The sequence below is a fragment of the Theobroma cacao genome, chromosome 1 (genome assembly GCF_000208745.1).
Source record: "Theobroma cacao cultivar B97-61/B2 chromosome 1, Criollo_cocoa_genome_V2, whole genome shotgun sequence".
Lineage (NCBI taxonomy): Eukaryota > Viridiplantae > Streptophyta > Magnoliopsida > Malvales > Malvaceae > Theobroma > Theobroma cacao.
In genome coordinates, this window is record NC_030850.1 from 2,764,250 (window position 1) to 2,783,159 (window position 18,910).

General features: G+C 36.7%; 3 protein-coding genes across 3 annotated transcripts; 1 reads left to right on the forward strand and 2 right to left on the reverse strand.

The window, feature by feature from the left end:
* LOC18611144 (mitogen-activated protein kinase kinase kinase YODA) lies at nucleotides 7,281-8,856 on the forward strand. Its single transcript, XM_007047219.2, has one exon. The coding sequence runs from the start codon at nucleotides 7,425-7,427 to the stop codon at nucleotides 8,499-8,501; it is 1,077 nt and encodes a 358-aa protein (XP_007047281.2). The 5' UTR covers nucleotides 7,281-7,424; the 3' UTR covers nucleotides 8,502-8,856.
* Nucleotides 11,934-13,766, reverse strand: LOC18611147. The gene is made up of 3 exons (XM_018124540.1): nucleotides 13,042-13,766; nucleotides 12,702-12,887; nucleotides 11,934-12,573 (listed from the first exon to the last, which is right to left on the reverse strand). The coding sequence occupies exons 1-3, from the start codon at nucleotides 13,522-13,524 to the stop codon at nucleotides 12,286-12,288; spliced, it is 957 nt and encodes a 318-aa protein (XP_017980029.1). The 5' UTR covers nucleotides 13,525-13,766; the 3' UTR covers nucleotides 11,934-12,285.
* On the reverse strand, nucleotides 15,520-18,390 carry LOC18611148 (subtilisin-like protease SBT1.9). The gene has a single exon (XM_018124517.1). It carries the CDS (start codon nucleotides 18,295-18,297, stop codon nucleotides 15,898-15,900), a length of 2,400 nt encoding a protein of 799 aa, XP_017980006.1. The 5' UTR covers nucleotides 18,298-18,390; the 3' UTR covers nucleotides 15,520-15,897.

Genomic DNA, 18,910 nt, shown 5'->3' on the forward strand with positions numbered 1-18,910 from the left:
TCTGTCCTTCGGTGATTAGCTTTTGGTAGCCTAGCCTCAAGATTATTACACTAAGTACTAGCACATTTCGTGTCGAGCTGTGAGTCACAAAGGAAAAGAAAAGAAAAAGGTTAAATACTTTTCAAATCTTCAATAATATCATATGCTGTCCCAGCTACTTTCCAGCAACTTACTTGACCCTCATTAATGAGACAAATTTAATGGTGGATGGATCATGAGTGGGTTGGGGTAGTTGTTCAAATTTTGATACAGGATGGAAGGAAGAATCAACAATGAGGTTCTCCCTTTCTCTTTTTCTTAACCAAAAGAAAGAATGAAGTTGAAGGTGTTTATTTGCAGTAAGCTGTTTCTCCTCGGGTGATATCAGATATTGAGTTTCTTAGTGTGAGACTGACTGTTAAGGCTCAGTGTACTACTTTTAGAAGCCTGATCAGTTCTAGTACTCAACTCACTCCACAGGTGATGTCTATGCCCATCATCACTGATCATTTTCTTGGTTATTTGGCATCAACCTCATGCAAACTGTAATGGATTCAACTCCAGTCATGACTGGTTAAATCTGTCTTCTTTCTATCAACAAAAAAGAGAGAGAGCTTCAACTGCAAGTCAGAAGAAGGAGCCGAGGCCCGCTTACTGAGTGGGATACAAATGGGCAGGTTTTGGCTGTTTAGATTTTAGGCAGGCCAAAATTGGGCCTGATCCATATGATATCCTAAACAGGAATTAAGTATTTCAACCCTAACCAACCACAAAGTCAACCAGAAAAGTCGAGAAATGCGTATGAATATTTCCTAGATTTGCTTGCTTACCAGTGTTTTAGACGTTGCCATGGATTGTAGAGCTAAGACCTCTAGCTAAGTTTTCTGTAATAAAATAAAAGCTCTATTTTACTCAATTTCAAGCCAAAACTCAAAACAAACCTATAGGTTAATCAAGTCAAACTCAAAGAAATCACTATTCTAATTGGCTTGTTTCTTTTTATTCGTTCCAGAACTGGAGGTTGAGACCAATGATGAAATCCAAGCAGGTAACAAGCAAGAAAAATGTGTTGTGGCTTCTACACGCCTTTTTGTTTACCAACTTTGTTCTAGAAATCAACTCAGTGGAAAGTTGTAAACCGGTTTTAGAAGACTAAGCTTCATTAATTAGTTAGGTAGTGTTCCTCAAAAAAAAAAAAGTCCCTTTGTGAACTTTGGTTTGTATTTTCCTCTTCACCTCAGTTCACTGTTTGATCTGTAAACAGTTTATCAGTTCTGAAACTTTTTGGTTCAAAAGCATCAAAATGTGTGGTCATTCAATTGATTCGTCCTTTGGACACATGGTCGTCTCAAATTAGATTCACTGGGGATTGCTATAAATGAAAACTGCGGCACAATCTATGCAGCAATCACAGGAGTTGGATCAGTCATGGCTACATAGAATCTGAGCAGTAGGAACCATGTATCCTAAGTAAGATATGAAATCTCTGTCAAAATCCCAGTCGTAAAAACCCCCAAACTGTCTGACATAATTAGACTAATGTGTCAATTCTTTGAAGATATGAAGAAATCTTTGTTAGCCCAAGTTTACTTTGGATGCCAAAGTTGGGGAAATACCCTTAATCTGTATTGCACTTTTGAAGGTCTCTATCAGGCTAGATTTGCGCTTAGTGGAAGAACAGTGCAAGCCTTGTTGCAAACTCCATTCAAATCTAAGATACAATCAAGAGATTCGAGAGAGTCCAAGTTTTTAAGCTGAGTTCAGTTCCTGATTCATGGCTGGTATGATTAGAGAGTAGAGTAGTTAGCGGCGTCGGTGTCTGCTGATATCAAAAACTAATTGGTCAAGTAACTTAATCAAGTTGGAGAGTTGCAGTCCAGGTGGGTGTGTCTTTCAATCAAAATTGGTAACAGTCCTGCCTTGAATCTTTCATTATTTGGACAATTAGCTGATCCAACAAATATCGTCTTCAATCAAAAGAGCAGCCCCTAGTGGGTGGATTGCTATCAACTTGACAACTTTCTTTCTCTACCTAACAAAATATAACTAAAATTGGTGTCCTTTGTGATTTGTCCTTATGAAGTAATTGCTGAGGCAAAGCTTACATGAGACCTCCTAGGATTGTATAATATTCCTGCAGGCACTGAAATCATCGCTTGCCTTTAACATTTGACTTTCACTAGTTAATTTAATTTAATTGAAAACCATTTTTTCAAATAATTATTTTTTTGTCTATCAAGTACAATTTTGAACAAAGAAAGATAAAAGGAACCCGACTGTTTTATAAAAAAAACACATACATATATTATTAAATTAAATATTCAAATATCATTTTAAATTAAAAATTAATAACTTAACACCAAACTCTCTCTCTTCTCTCTCTCTCTCTCTATATATATATTATATATATATATATATATATATATATATTATAGGAAAAAGTAAAGGAGTAGCGGTGGTGAAACAAATCCGAACTCGAAAATTCATTTGAAAAAACTCAAATTTAAAATTAATCAAATTTGAAATAATTAAAATCTAAAATAATTTGAATTTAATACAATTTGAACTAAAATAATATAAATCTTAAATGATTTAAACCGGATATGGATTTAAATGATTGAACTTATATAAAAAAATGCATGTAATTGTTTAATATATTAACTGTTTAGGAGTAAAAAAAGAAAAGGTGAGGTTGAATCTCTGGAAATAACAGCATGGATAAAAAGTTGGGTCTTCGATTATCCTAAAATAGCAGCTTTGGTGAAGTGAGATTCAAAGCATTGGACTTTCAACGCCGACTCACTTTGGTGGACGCTTTGAAGAATGGTTTGCAAGTAAACGTAAACCTGGATGTTGACATATTCAATGAACCAAATTTTCCTTTATCTAAAATTTTGTTCCAAGTTCAGCAGCGGAGCCAATTTTTGAGCTTGACCCAAGCCTAATCTACACAGTTGTTTTTATCTTTTTAAACGTGGGGAATTGTGAACCTGCCCCGTTCTTTCGCTCATGTGAACAGTCTTGCTCAGCACTTAGCCCACTTGAAGTCTAAGCCAGCTGAAAGAGTTAGCAATAAGTAAAGCCAACTTGATCTCTAACATTTTAAAAGGGGAAAAATTAAAAAAAAAAACTTGGAGGAGAATCCCCCATGATTGGTGGATCCAATTCACTTATGTAGGTCCAAAAGCTTGATACGAAAAGATTAAGATCAATCTGGGTCCCATTTTCACAATCTCCCCAAAAGATTAACTCCATCTAGCAAAAAAATAAAATTAAAATGAAAAACCCATTAATTATTATGCAGCCGAATGCAAACAAAATTTGGCGATTGCAGTGGCGCAAAAACAATCGGAGGCGGATCCCGATCGAAAGGGTCAAAATCAAACAAGGGCTGCTTGGCTGTGGCTGCCCCCCTGGTCCCGGGTTAGAGTGGCCAAGATTCCATGAACCTTTGAGAGTTGCACTAGCATGAGCTCAGAGGGGTGAGCTAGGGGTCCCCACAGACCGAGGCTGCATTTTTAACGGATATTGACTAGTAGAACCCGCAAAACCGCACTTGGTGCATTGCATGGTGCAATTTGGTATTTGTTGGTTTGCTGGTCGGCTCGGCTATCCTCCTCTTTTACGGACCCTCGAGGTTCATATTTTGTTTGCCAAATAAATTGATAGCTGATTAGACGCGGTCGCACCGTCTGTTTCAACGACGGTTCGTTGTATCTTTGGCTCACGTGGGTCGGGGCCTAGTCCAAGAGCCGACAAAATCCCAGTATTCCAGTATTTTTCTTTCTGTTTCTCCCAGGAAAATTGATGTTTTGACGGCGAGCCAGAATTTTTTTTTTTCGGTTTTGGATTTAATTAATAAACTTATGTTATCTTATTAATTTTTGCGCCGTAGAAAAAACATTTTCGATGACTTCCATGTTGCCAAAAGTAAGCTAAGGGTGCTACCAAAAGAAGTAGCTAGCCACTGCTCGTTCAATCTTTTCAATAAAATTAAACAAAAAATTGTACTGGGTATAAACAAGCTCAAAGTCCCAACTTTAATTAAAAGAAAATTTTTTCCTTTAAAACGTTTATCCATTCAATACATTTTAAATTAAATTACATACTAACAAAAAAAATTGTTAATTGCTATTCGTGGATGGATTTAACTCATCTTTCATGAGCATTAATTGGTTTAATTAATTGAATTTCATAAATAAACAGTAGGATTAAAACAAATTATGTAATTAAAATTTTTTCCCAATAAATTAAAGAAATTGACAACTATCACGAGAAAAACATATAAGCCATCTTCACTAATTAATGTTGGCCCCTTTTTGGTGGTTAACAAATCAAAGAAAAGGAGTTGTATAATATATATTATTATAATATGGAAATCACTTTCATGTAACTTGGACGCTTCCTTTCAAAATTAGCAATTCAGAAAACGTGAGCTCTAGCGGAAAGAAGGATATGCTTTAGTTTGAGCGTTGTCCAACCTATACCTAATGAGTAAATCACACCCATCTACCCCTCCAACACTTTCATACAAAGAAATTGCTCTCCACCCACACCAAAAAAAGGGAAAAAAAATGCTAAACGTCTGATAGAGGCCAAGAGCTTTCCCATCTTTTTCATGCAACCTTGATCCGTTGCATATTTTATACATGTTGACGTGATATGCCCTTTTTCAGTTTTCTAACTTAAAAATCACAACATTAAGCAAAGCTTGACCCCACACGTCCTTCTATCCCCTTCATTCACTTGGGAATGATGCTGAGAGACTTTCCGGTACACAAATTGTCTGCCTTCCTTTCAAGTTTCATCAGCTATAATTTAAAAACAAAAAAAAAAATTGAAAAGCCTTAAAAAAGAAAAGGATTGGTAGAGGGGGTGGCTAGGAGCACGTGAAGGCTTTGGTTCTTGGAATTTAACTACAAAAAACGTCCATTGTGCTATAACTGTCTAAAGCAATGCACAGTATATAACAAGCAGAGAGGAAAGAAAAAAAGGGCATGGATTGTGAAGTAAGCAAAGCAAAGAAAAGAGGAGGGCTAGAAAATGATTGGGTCCTTCCTCCTTAGGGAAATTAGAAAGAAATTAAGCGGTGCCCAACAGACAAGTGATATATAATTTCAGGGGTAGAACGTGCCAACATGTGATGGCTAAGTTTTGCAGAGCGAAAACGTGACCTCCCCTTTTCTCTTTCTTTGTGCAGAGAGAGAACTGGATTCGAAGTGAATGCTACTGATTCCATGATGAGCTCACTTTCCAGTTAAACAAGTTGGCCAAATTGATCTGAATTTTCAAAGCTTAGGTAATGTTAACGTGCAGCTGGATTGAGGATGATCTGAAACCCACACCGCCTCCTCATGACAGTTATGGGATATTAATTGTCTCATTGGACCCTCCCTGTTTCATCTATTTTATTAGTATTTTTAAACTAACTTTTAAGGCTAGTAATTGTTAAAATATATTTTGCATTGGCAACTTATCAACCTATGCATGCCTAGTCATAATTCTTTTTTTATGTTTGAAAAGTAATTAATTCAGAATGTTCTTATAAAAAAAAACTCAAATCAAGAAGTTTTTTTAATTTATTTAAATATGTACTATATAACAATCATAATTTAAAAATGACTTTTAAAAGAGAATATGCTTAATTCAAGACAATCAAATCCAAATATGCTACAATCTTAATTAAGAATTCGAATGACAACAAGTCTTAGCTAGGTTAAAGTCTGTTCATCTTATGTTGAAAATGATTGTTTCATTATTTATTTTATTTTTTAAATGGGTGTAATAGTTTGTTATGATTGTAATTTTTATTTGTATATATTTACAAATTTATCAAAAATTGAGTGAAAACGTTTACGTTCATTATGTAATTTATTATAGAAAAAAATATTGAATTAAGTAATGCAAGTTACTTGGTTTTGTATAATTAGGTTAATTTTAAAATAGTTTATTAGGGCAATTGTCCATACTTGTTGTGAGCTGGGTCAGGTGGTGACAGCCGGCAACACTAGGGAAACCAAGCCAACGTGTTTAATATCAAGATCCCAAAAAGGAAATATGGTGCTACCAAATTACGTGTATTTTGCTTTAAAGAATTGAAATCTACTTGATAAGGCGCTTTCAAACATGATGGACATTGTTCACAGCACATGAGACACGCGTTCGGAGATTTTGTGTCTGCAGATAGCTGCTTCCACATTCAATTGTATTTAGCCTATCACTGCCAAATAAAATAAAATAAAAATTAAAGAAAGATAATCAATCATATGAAAAAGTGATTCATAAATTGCCAACTCTATATTGTCAGGCAACCCCCATAAAAATTAGTTACATTTCTTTTCCTTCAGGTGACAACTGGAATTGTGTGCTTTACTATTTGAACATTGTAAGAGAAAAGAGAGGGACACGTACACAATCACCCATGCCAAAGGAAGATTAGGATCTGATCACTGACTATGCTTTGTTTCCATGTAACAAAAAAGAAAGTTGATTTTCAATGTCAAGTTATCACAATTTAATTAAATGATTATCTTATACATTGTGGGACGTGATATTTAAAAATTTCACGAGCAATTAATATTTTTTTTCGATATAAATTCTATAAATAACTTAGTTAAATGACAAGAAAGTTGATAGAGAAATGGGGTAAATAGTCCTAATTATTAACAACTCTGTCCTTGTCCATTACTTTGATCTTGAAAACAGAAATCTAACTTGATCATAAATTTGTAATTTATTGCTAATTCTTTGACAAATGCTCTTTAACAACTCCTAACATTTATCAACAATATTAATTACACTAATTTAGTCAATTTGCTTTCCTTTTTTTTATATAAAAAAAACAAACAAACTGATTTAATTAAAGTTTATATGGGTGGGTTAATTAAACTTACACGTATGTCTACTACAAGTATAATTAATTATAACCAAATTAATCAGCTACTAAAATAGTATTAAAGAGGGGGAATGCCTCATGAGCCATGCTTAATTAAGTATTTAGAAAAATTGTAAATTTGTAATGGAATAGTAGTATGGTATAAAAATCCAAATCCGCGTGGTGTTAACTCTCGAGTAAAAATCTCAACGGATCCGCCATATCAACCACGTTTCAAAACTGGGGTGCGTTGTTTTCATATCCAAATTTGGAAAATCATAAAAAAACAAATAAATATCCTTGCTTATCACGTGCATTAATTACAGGAAATTTCATCTCATACCACGAGAATTGGCCGCCTACCAATAAAATAAACAAAAAATTAAAAAAAAAAATTCTTCCTCCTATATATAAAAGGTTTCCGCCACTTGAAAGCCCTGCGGCCTCTGTTTTTTGTTCGCTTTGTTTTTCTCTCACAAAGAAAGAAGCTAAAGAGCCCTCTGCTTCTCCCAAAACCGGCCCTCAACTGAGAAAACAACCTTGATTTCTTGAGTGAAAGTTGGAGTCTTCAATGGACTGGGTTCGAGGAGATACCATTGGGTGCGGAAGTTTTGGTACTGTCAATTTGGTATTACCTAAAAAGGGTTTTTCAAAGAGCCCTTCTGTAATGGCTGTCAAGTCTTGTGAAACCATCAAGTCTGTTTCTCTCAAGAGCGAGAAGGAAGTGCTTGATCAACTTGGTTTTTGCCCGCAAATCATCCGTTGTTTTGGCGATGGTTATACACTCGAGAACGGTGAGAGCTTGTATAATCTGTTCTTGGAGTATGCTGATAAGGGAAGCTTGGCTGATCAGGTTAAGAAAAGTGGTGGAAACTTGATAGAATCCGATGTTAGAAGATATGCAAGATCGATACTTAAAGGGTTACTCTTTGTTCATGCCAAGGGGTTTGCTCACTGTGATATTAAAGTTCAAAATGTTCTTTTGTTCGGTAATGGGAATGTCAAGATAACTGATTTTGGATTGGCAAAGAGAATCGGGGAAGAAGAGGGAGATGAACCGAGGAGGATAGAAATCAGGGGAACTCCTCTTAATATCGCGCCAGAGTCGGTTATTGATAATGAGTATGATTCACCTGTGGATATCTGGGCACTTGGGTGTGTCATTGTTGAGATGTTTACAGGGAAACCTGCCTGGAATTTGAAACCAGGAACAAACTTGGCGGCTTTGTTGATTAAAATTGGTGTTAGTGATGAATTGCCTGAAATTCCTGCAGAGTTATCTAAGGATGGAAAAGATTTTCTTGAAAAGTGCTTTGTCAAGGATCCAAATAACAGATGGACCGCTGAGATGCTCCTGGATCATCCTTTTGTGGCTGCTGATGATGAGACTGTTGCACTGGAAGAAGAATCGCCATCTCCAAATTGTTCTTGTGAAGAATTTTCAATGTCACCAAGATGTCCTTTTGATTTTCCAGACTGGGTTTCAACCCAATATACAGCTTCTTCTCAATCAACTTTCCAAGAGAATTCAAGCCTCGTTTCATCGTTTTCGAGTTACGTGTCATCACCTTTGGATCGGATTCATCAATTGGCTTGTCATCAGGCACCCAATTGGTCAGTTTCCGGGAGCTGGATCACCTTGAGGTAGAAAAAGAGAAAGTGGTTTAATTGCCTTCATCAAATCTGACGGCTCTGATCCAATTGGTTTTCGTTTTTTGGTGGCAATTGGTGATGATTTTTGTTTGTAAATGATTAGGAAAGCGTAGGCAGACTGACTTTTTTCTGATGAAAAGTTCTGATTGGCTACTCAGATGGCCACAGAGTGTACAGCGATTCTTTATTTGAATTTTCCTTGAAATAAAAAGAAAAATTCCAATTCCTTTCCCAACAAATATTGAACTTTACTTACGCAGAAAATTAACCCTGAGTTGTTAAGAATTTGTTGGGCTGCTTCAGTTCAAGTTCCAATTCCAATCAAATTTTACCTAATCATCATTTTTTTACGGCGGTCGGTAATTGTTCATCTAACATTGAGATATTCAGTCTAACAATCCGTGTGTTGTATTCTCAAATTCCAACTTTTGACTTGACCCCTCGAGCATATGTGAACATAGACTCCTAAATTTCAAAGAGTAACACATTCATGTGTTTGAACTTCCAAGGACTAATGGGAGAAGGTGAGGAAGAGATGAATCTGCTACTTCTCTTTGATGAAATCATGGTTGACATATTGCAGTCTGAACTGAATTCACGTGTGAAACTCGTGCTTGTTTTCTTGTGGAGCTTATTATTTTGTCCAAACTTCAAATACCAGGCAGGGCAGCCACATAGCCAACCAGCAGGGCAGCTCAAGTCATACAAATCAACTAGTCGAACTTCTAGCTTTGGTGATTGACTGAGATTAATTTAGATTTTTCAATCATGTAACGTAATGTTGATGTCAATATAAAGTTAACCGAATATATATTTTTACTTCTTTTTATTTTATTTTACCGTTTCGTTCTTTTATTTAGAATTACATAGTTAATGAACTTTATATACTTACACATTATAAATATTATAATTCTATAATAAAAAATAAAAGAGCAATTCAGTGAAGTATCATTGTCTTTCAATAAAATAACTTAATAATAGTGAAATGAGTGATAAAGAATTTCCTTGCGTTAAGCAATAATGATTTCTCAACGCCCAGAAGAAGCAAAGAATGTAGGCAGACTGCAGCCTGCCGACACCTCTATCTAGATTGCCCCAACCCAAGCATTTTGTAAAACAACCCGTCGGTGCAGCATAAGTCGTTGGGTGGGACTTTGGGTTGTGGTCTAATGCATGACAAAAGCTAAACTAACTTGCTTTAACCATTTTGTACTCATATCCACACCAAACTCTTTTTCTTTCATTTCAAAAGCAAATAAGTAGTAGCAATAATAAGGAATTTAGCAAGTCAATACCAAAACTAAATGTTAATATTAAAATATATGAACCCATATCAATATGTGGACAGGAGAATGCAAAGTATTAAACTTAACAGCTCATCAGTATTTTGGATCCAATTCCATGCACAAGATTGGCATGCCATACATAAAGAAGAAACGTTTTCCATGAGATTCATATGCTATATATAACATCCAAATGTCATTGCTTCATAACTACGCCCTCTATATGTATATATATATTTTTCTTCCAAAGTTATGATAAAGAATTTATGAAGATCTCCTCACCTAATCATCATGATTCTGGTTCATGTTGCTTTTGATTGTCGCCGGTTTGAGTTTTTTGCAAACCTTCCTTTCATTTCATTTCCTTTTCTTTTTTTTTTTTGTTTGTTTTTCTTATGATTTTCATCTTGGGTTTTCCTTCTTGAACAAGTGATGCGCATTAGTTTGTAGTGGACTTCGGATCATTGCAAGCTGAGACTTTATACTAACTTTGTAGGAGGAAAAGTATAACTGATTAAGAGTGCTGGTTTAATTTATATGGCATTAACATAACATGGACCTCTCCCCTCTGGAATTTGGAATGGATGGTATCTATCTTTGTCACTATGATGACTTTGAACTTTGAGGCAAAGGCTGGCGGCTAATGAAGGCATGGCAAGTGGTTAGTTGGCTACATGGCTAGAAGAGTTTAGGCCCTCAAAAGAGCTGCCCCCACATCCATAAACTGGCATATTCTTTCCGTTTGAACTTAAGGATGCTTTGGTTTCATTACCCACAGAAGAAATCGGAAAATGAAGGTACATGTTTGTAATTGACTCTTTGAGAAATTCAGGAAAAAAGAAAGTGTGGTGAAAATGTTTTATCATCATGTAGACATGCCATGAGGAAAAGGAAACTGCAATTGCCTTGAATGCAGACTTTGTTTTTATTCAGGCAAGTTCCTGGAAGCTCCTTGTCGAAGCTGTTCTTTCTTTCTTTTTAACCTTTCTCCAGAGAGTTAGTCCACCACTTCTCCTCTTGTGTATCCAGCTAAAAAGAATGATGGGATTGATTCCAGGCATAGATCAGCAAAGAACATAAACTTGGGTTTCAAAGGTATATGTATGAACAATGGAGCAATTCATGTAGACCACTTGCTGCCTGAAGGGGGTGGGAAATGTCCAAGTTAGGATTCGAAGGCTCTCTCTCTCCTTTGGTCCAGGCCCCAGTTTTTAATACTTTATGTCAAGTTATGTGAATCAAATGGTCAGAATTATATATGCTTGTTGTTTAGTTCTATAATTGAACTTGAGCTTGATTTATATGTATTTAACAAATTAATGTAGTTTGAACAAGAAAAAGGTGATTTATTTATTTAAGCTTTTGGATTTATAAAGTCCAAGAACAGTTTGTTATAAATGTGTAAAACTTAATTGTTCAAAATTAAGTATAATATATACACGTTTCATTCCTAAAGTTGATATAATTTCATTATTAAGCTTAAAAGTTAGAATACATTTTCATATATTTTTCATTAATATATGAAAAATTCTATAAAGATTAAGGTTGAGTTTGCAATTATAATGCATAGTTCAATTTATCTTGGAAAAGTTCGCCGAAACCCGCTTAATTATATGTATATAATTTAATGTTATCATAATAAAAATACTTTAATTTTAATATTTGTAATATTTGAACTTATATATTTTGTATTATAAATAGTAAAACACATTATTTGACAAGTCTAATGACAACCCAAAGCATCCCTGTCCAAACCCGGCCCAAAGGTAAATCCGGCTTCCCACTACTGCTAAAGATTTTATTAAAATTTATAAAATTCTAAACGAAATAAAAAGAGTACATTTTAATCAACAAAACCTTGATTTTAAAATTGTAAAAATATAAATTAACTCAGACACTTAAGAGCATATTGAAAGTCAATATCAAAATTACAGTGTGTAAGACAATTTTTAGGATCAACGGCTTATTTTTCATTGATCCGTAAATTTTTTTCTTCATTTTTATATTTTTTTTCCTTTTCAAACATGAAAAAATGTTGAAATTTTTTTTTTGTGAAAATATTCTTATACTTTTCAGACCGACAATTAAATATAATAGAAATAATCTAAGTTCAAAATTGATACATCTTCAAACAAATATTTGACTTGAATTCCAAATCATATTTTCCATCTTAATGCCCATTAAGGCAAAAAAAAAAAAGGTAAAGCATTCAACAAAATGTTCCAAATATTTGGAGCAAAGCATAAAAATTTATATCCAAAACTCGTTTAACTTATAAGTGTAAACATATCTTAGAAAGGCCAAAAACTATATAATATTGAAACCACCGACCACTAGATTCCCAATGCCCTTTGATTGATTGTTACAGCCAGAGAATCCTGAGCCCGGTCTTCACGATCCAAGCTACTCGCGTAAACTTGCCTGGCCAGTCTCGTTCATCTCGCTGTACCATATTTTCTCTCAAAATAATTTCAGGCCATCAAACAAACGATAAAATTATTTGCTGTAAATGCATTTGTTTTTTAGTGAAATAGCCACATTCATCTTCTTGGGGTCCATGGTGACCGAACACTCAATTCTCTTGTAGAACTTGGGCTTGACCAACTTGCCCAAAACATAAGCCCTAGAACGAACCATGAAGTTGAGTGTCAATGGCACTGGCTGAGTCGGTGCGCCATTCAGACTACCCAGGCTAGCCCCGCCTCCATACAATGGAATATGACTCCCTTTCATCATGACAGTTAGTGCTCTTTGGCTCTTTCTTGATTGATAAAACTTGCGTATCTGCAAACAAAAAAAAAAAAAACCCGTATAATAATTTGCTTGGGAAGAATAAATAAATGAACCCCCGATGAAAGAAGACAAAATGCACAAAACATTTGATATTGGAGATGGGGTCATGGTTGGTTTACCGATCCAGTGGCCACAGTGAGCTGAGAGTAAGAGAGATCTAAGGGTGTTGATGTTACATGAACCCCGAAAAATGTTGCTGTGTTACGGTATGTGAGCTTCACTGTGCAGTTCATTGATACCATTTCCGTAGCCAGTCCTGAGAAATCCGCACCAGCTTGAACCACAAATTCATTGAACGAAATGCTCTGCAACAAAATTAGTCCATGCCCTTTTCACGATTTTGCAATCTAAGCTTACATTTATAAAACAAGGGGAAAAAAAAAGCAAGGCAATGCATGTCAAATCTAGAAATGGTCCAGTGAAAGATAAAGAAAGAAATGGAAAAATAAAGAATCTAACCTTCATGGTGATTTTAGGTTTTTGAGGTCTACTAGCGCCCCATAGGATCAAGGAAAAGGTAGTGAAAAGCACAAAGAAGCCAACGACAAATGCAAGGAAATAACAACGACGAGGGAGGCCGTGAGGGACGCCATCACCATCAAGCAAACCTTCTTCTTCAATGGCATCGAACTCTTTCCATGGCTTGCGACCCTTGCGAGATCCCTCGTGTTTTCGATGTGGTTTGAGGGATCCAGACAGGCGGGTGGAAGAAGACTCACGCGAGGAATGAGGGCCTAATGAAGAGTTGGAGTGAGAGTGAGGAGGTGAGCCCATGGGGCTGATCACCGGCGTGGAGTGGAATGAGTTTGTAGTCTTTTCACCATCATGGGAGTCCCTTGATGGACTCTGAACGTAGTAGACTTGGCGACGAGGGGACCTTGCTGGTGAAGATTGACTCAGGCTGCTCACCTCTGAGTCTGTCTTGGTGAGATGAGCCGACATTTCCTCCTATTTTTTGCTGTTGTTTTAGCTGAAGACAGGAAATTAGTGAAGAAGAAGAAGAAAGAGCAAGAGAGTAGAGGGGTTTGATGGATTTGTTTACTTCAATTAATGTTTACTAAATGTGTAGGATCTCTCGAACGTACGTTTTGGTGTCTGCACGTTGCAATTGTGTTTTGTTTAATGTTATCAAAGTCATTGTATGAGCAAGTAATTAATGGGAGAAGGTGGGACTTGACAGAGAAAGCAATGGCAGTTGTCCAGTTAAATGTTTTTGTATTCATATATTTTTGTCAACTTTAACTATTTTTACACATAATAGTTTCACTGCAGATCTCCAGCCTGAGTTCTTATATGATCTCAGCAAAAGCCACTGTTAAGATGAGTGTATCTGCACTGTGAGTGAATCAAGATCAAAGTTACCATTAAACCGAAGTAACAGCATTGAATATTGTGTTGAAAGCACCAAGGCAAGATCAACCTGGAAGGATATGGCGTGGGCCTCAAAATCTCATTGCATCTTATATCCTAATTACTAAATCAAGGGGATGAACTATGAAGCAAGAACTAAAGCTTCCCCTATAGCTCTTTGTGGGGGATTGTTTAATAAATTGTTCTCATGGGCCAATGCCCTGGCTCACAAATTCATTTTAGAAATTTTACAGGGTTTGATCAGGGTCAAATTCATTAATGCCGGCAATATTATTTTATGTCTGTACAAGTTTCCTTCTCTAGTTAACCATACGTATGTCCACTGGTTGGTCAGTTGGTCACTTGAGGGGCTCTTGTCATGTGCCTAATGCAGCAAATTAGGTTGACTTGAGGGCGCTAATCAATGCACCGTCGACGAATTATCTTCAATTTGTCAAAAAAGTCTTACCTGATTTTCGCCTGGCCAGTTTACTTTGTGTTCTGTGGTGGTTGGACCATGGTGCATGGACTCGGCGGGTCTTATGCCTAAGGGAAGCTGCAACAACCGACCATGCAAGATGACAATCTATCTCATATGGACACCAAAGCTTAGTTTCACCAGCTACAAAATCTAAGTGTGAAAAGCATACAAAATCTTTATAGATTGAACAAAAATTAGAGGATGATTCTGATGGCCACAACTGGATCTCTGACCACATGCTTACCTTGTCAGGGAAGTGTGAAGTACTAAATCTTTCATCACTTTTGGCTCCCTTTAATATGAGTTTGTTGCTTCCGTTTTGGTACCTAGTTTTTCTTTTTTTTTTTTAAGAAAAAAAAAACAGCAACATCTTTTGGCTCAATCTTCACCTTGTAACCAATAATTGGATCCAGCTGTGTATTAGTATAATTTGCTTTTCCATGTCCTGCATTCATCACTGTTCTTTGGAAGTTCTCGCCACTTTTGGGCCCAAAGATGTGCCTCTAGCATTAAAGAAGGCAATGAAAGATGCGAAATTGAAGTCCAAAGATGGGTTTAAACAACCATAAGAAGGTAATCTTGTGATCATTCAAATTTGCTTCATAGTCTAATAAATTTTAATTATTCCCACAAATAGAATTCTTGCACAGGCTGCTGCAGTTGTGTTTCAAGTGATCTAGGATCCAGTACCTTCTCGGGATTGATATGACCAGCTGCTAAGCAGAGGACTCACTGGTTTGCTATGAATTTGGGCAAGAGAGGAGTTTTCATTCTACCATGTAGGCTAGGAGTAGTTGCTGAAGTACATTCCTTTTAGGGATATTTTAAAGAAAAAAACTGTAAAAGGAAGAAGCAGGATAAAGGAGAAGGAGAGATAAAACAACAAAGAAGGGAAGAAGGTCGGAAAAGGAGCTTAATTGACATCATATTGCATCGTTATTCAATCATACGTGGTACATAATTATAGGCCAAACAGAGCACCAACTTTGTCTTCTTAAGTAGACTTAGTATAAGTAGACTTGTTAAATTTTGGTGTTTTAAAGAAAAAATAATATTATCTGAAGAACGAGACCAGTAGAGATAGACAGAAAAAATGGAGTCAGGTAGAAAGATGAAAAAACACACTGCTACAGACTTTTTTTCATATTCAACCTCTATAAGAGGTCAACCCAATTACAACGAGAGAGAGGGCATTAACATAAAACTGCCAAGAAACATGGACCAACAATAGAAGAGTGACATGGAGCCACTCTCCACTACTTGGCTGGTGTATCAGGTAACTGTCAACCTATGCATAACATAGAACATGGTTTCTTTTTCAGAGTCACTAACTAGTAACTACCAATAAAATTCAAAATACAAAGCATAAAATAAAACTAATTAGACACCTCTTTCAACATATGATCTTCTTCCTTGCTTTAAAACACATTGGCGCGAACAGCCATTTCATGTGCAAACAGAACTCAATTCTTACAAGATTATGGCTACGGGGTGACGCCTGTGGCCACAATTGGACTTCTCACCACGTATTTACCATCATCATCCACCCAACTCAAATAACCAAAAATAACTTCAATCTTCAACGATTTTGGAACCTCCAAGCTGAGCTTATAGCTTTGCTTCTCATATCTCTGCTTGAATATCAACTTCTCAGGCTTCACCATCACCTTTATACCATCCATGCCTGCCAGCTTTGCCGTATAAGCCATCCCTCCCTTGCCTACATTTGTTACAGTCCTTTGAAATTCTTTCACAACTTTTTGATTTGAAGTTGAATGCTCATCAGTAAATAAAGCTATAAAAGATGGGTAGTTAAGATCCAAGGACTGACTCATGCAGTTGTGACTTGAGTTTGTAAAGATTCGAATTTGTTTTGATGTGTAGTTCATTGCACAGAGAAGCTTTATGTAGTCTTGAGGTGCTGCATCATACACAAGCCCGGGATCAAAAACCTTTGTGGGATTGATGTGGCCGGCTCCAGTGTCTAGAGGAGTAGCGGGAAGGTCATAACTTGAAGGATCTTTGATGGGGCTTAAAGTGTTGTCTAATAAATTGGCAGTGGTTATAATGGCAGAACGAATGGCTGCAGGGCTCCAATCAGGGTGTGCTCTCTTTATAAGTGCTGCCACGCCTGCCACATGTGGAGTAGCCATGGACGTGCCTGAATCAAGATTGAAATTGCTAAACAATGGATGTGATCGGACAGAAGTAACTTCCCTAATCGGAGACCATGACGCCAACACTGCGGCGCCAGGAGCCAAAATGTCTGGCTTTACAACACTGGGGCATCTTAAATATGGCCCTCTGGAGCTATAAACATCTACCCTTGGTGCTGGCTTTGTACCAATAGTTGTTTTCTGAAATTGAAGCCTTCCCCTAGGATTAATGTTCTGCTTTATGTAGTCTATCAAAGTTTGGCCATCGTGAAGGCCAACAAATGCTGCTGGAAATGAGCTTCTGGTGTAAAGCTCAGATAAAGAAGAATAATTGGAAATGAAAACGGCTGCAGAAACCCTTGCAGACCCAGCATTTTCAACTTGATTGCTTATACTTAGATGGTCCTTGCAAACAATGATGTTCTTTCTTAATTTCTTTAGTTCCTCGACACTTTCACATTTATCCGGGAGAACCAGGGGTTTTTGGTTTAGAGAATAATTACCTGGATACAAGGTTTGAAAGGTGATTTGAACTCCATTTCCCAAAGTCAAAATTCCATAAAATTTACGATCTATAGAGCCAGCGCCCACAGTTAACAACCATGGTGCTCCATTGCTTATAGTCCAAAACAAAGGCCCATCATTTCCAGCTGATGCTAGTACAAGTACACCCTTCTCCATGGCTGCAAAACTGGCTACTGCTATTGGATCATCTTCCAAAAACTGTTCTTCCACATTAAAACCCAAGGATAAGGACAAAATATCCACTCCATCATCAATCGCCTGGTCCATTGCAGCAAGTACATCAGATGCATAGATGCCATATCTCCAAATTACTTTGTACATCGCTATATGAGCCCGCGGCGCCATGCCTCTGGCTGTGCCTGAGGCATAGCCAAAATAGGAAGCACCTTTTACATAGTTGCCTGCAGCAGTTGATGAAGTATGTGTGCCATGTCCATCATTATCTCTGGGGGAGTTCATTGTAATTTTTAGCTTCGGATGGTTAGCAAGCAAACCCTTATTGTAAAATCGAGCCCCAATGAGTTTCTTGTTACACAATGAAGAATTGAATTGGGTTCCAGATTCACATTTTCCTTTCCATCTGGGGGGAACATTAGTCATTCCCTCATCGCTATAGCTCTCACTCTCTGGCCAAATGCCAGAGTCCAGTATGCCAATTATGACATCTTCACCCATGTTTGGAGCTGTCCATGCACCCAACGTTGAGCTTAGACCAAGAAATTGAGGAGTATGAGTTGTATGAGCCTTAAGAGGAACATCCCGTGTAGATGAAATGTACCCAAAAGAATTCTTGAGGGCTTCAAGCTCAGATAAAGTGAGAATGGCGCTGAAGCCATTGATCGAATTAGAGTAAGTATATAGAAGTTTTGAAGTAGCTGCGCTGCCACTTTCTGTGTCAGAAGTATCTGATATTGAAGAAAGCATGGACAAGTACCAGCTGTGGTAACTGGAAAAGGCTTTAGGCATGGCTGATGAGTCCATGTATATGATATAACTATCAGGCTTTGCTAGAATGAAGGAAAGGAAGGAGACAGCGAGCACAAGTGTGGAGATAACCTTAAGAATACTCATGGTCAAAGTTAAACTCTGCCTCTGAACTTGATCTTTGGCCTTCGCTTTAAACAACAAGGATTTTCTTCTCTTTCTCACCTCCAATAATAGAAAAACGAACAACGTAGCATGCTTTATTATTTGGTTCCGCATTTACCATTTGGTTTTACATCAAATGGCGAGTGGTAACAGCGGTACTGCATTAAACTTTTCATGTTCTCACCAAATTTCCCCTCTTTGTTTGTGTTTTTTTTTCCTATCTTTTTCCTTTGATGAAGCATCGCGTGGTACTTGGAGTCGACAGGCCACATGAAATATTGTTTTAGCTTGTCAGAGTATAGCCGCCCTCGTGATTAATATGGCCAGCAACAGAGCTTCATCCCCCCACTTTGTAAGTTAAATCCCCGGTAAAGAATTTCAGCATCAGGGCTTTAAGTGTTTTTTTTGTTTTATACAAAGACATTGCCTAAATCCCCCATAAGTGAAAAAATATGGTTTAATTTGGTTCTTTTCTAATACATTCATGAAGAGCTTAACTAAGTTTTTCACTTAAACTTCGTTTTCTTCTGTCATACTACACATATATTGGTAAATTTTAGCTCTTCAGGTATTGAAAAGGTAGATAAAGATTCTAGTAACTAATTGAATGGGAAAAAAAAACTTTAACAAATGGGTCCAAAAATTAATAATTGGATGGAATTAGAGATGAACAAATGGGTCAAAAAAGTAATGATGCTAAGTACCTGCCTTGTTGGTGATGGTGTGA

Bases quoted from the DNA above. Each gene is read 5' to 3' on its own strand.
- LOC18611144 (XM_007047219.2), top strand. From the start codon at position 7,425: ATGGACTGGGTTCGAGGAGATACCATTGGGTGCGGAAGTTTTGGTACT.
- LOC18611147 (XM_018124540.1), bottom strand. From the start codon at position 13,524: ATGTCGGCTCATCTCACCAAGACAGACTCAGAGGTGAGCAGCCTGAGT. The intron at 12,888-13,041 runs GTTAGATTCTTT...ATTTTGTTGCAG, and splicing joins AACCTAAAATCACCATGAAG to AGCATTTCGTTCAATGAATT. The intron at 12,574-12,701 runs GTAAACCAACCA...TTTTGTTTGCAG, and splicing joins TCACTGTGGCCACTGGATCG to ATACGCAAGTTTTATCAATC.
- LOC18611148 (XM_018124517.1), bottom strand. From the start codon at position 18,297: ATGCGGAACCAAATAATAAAGCATGCTACGTTGTTCGTTTTTCTATTA.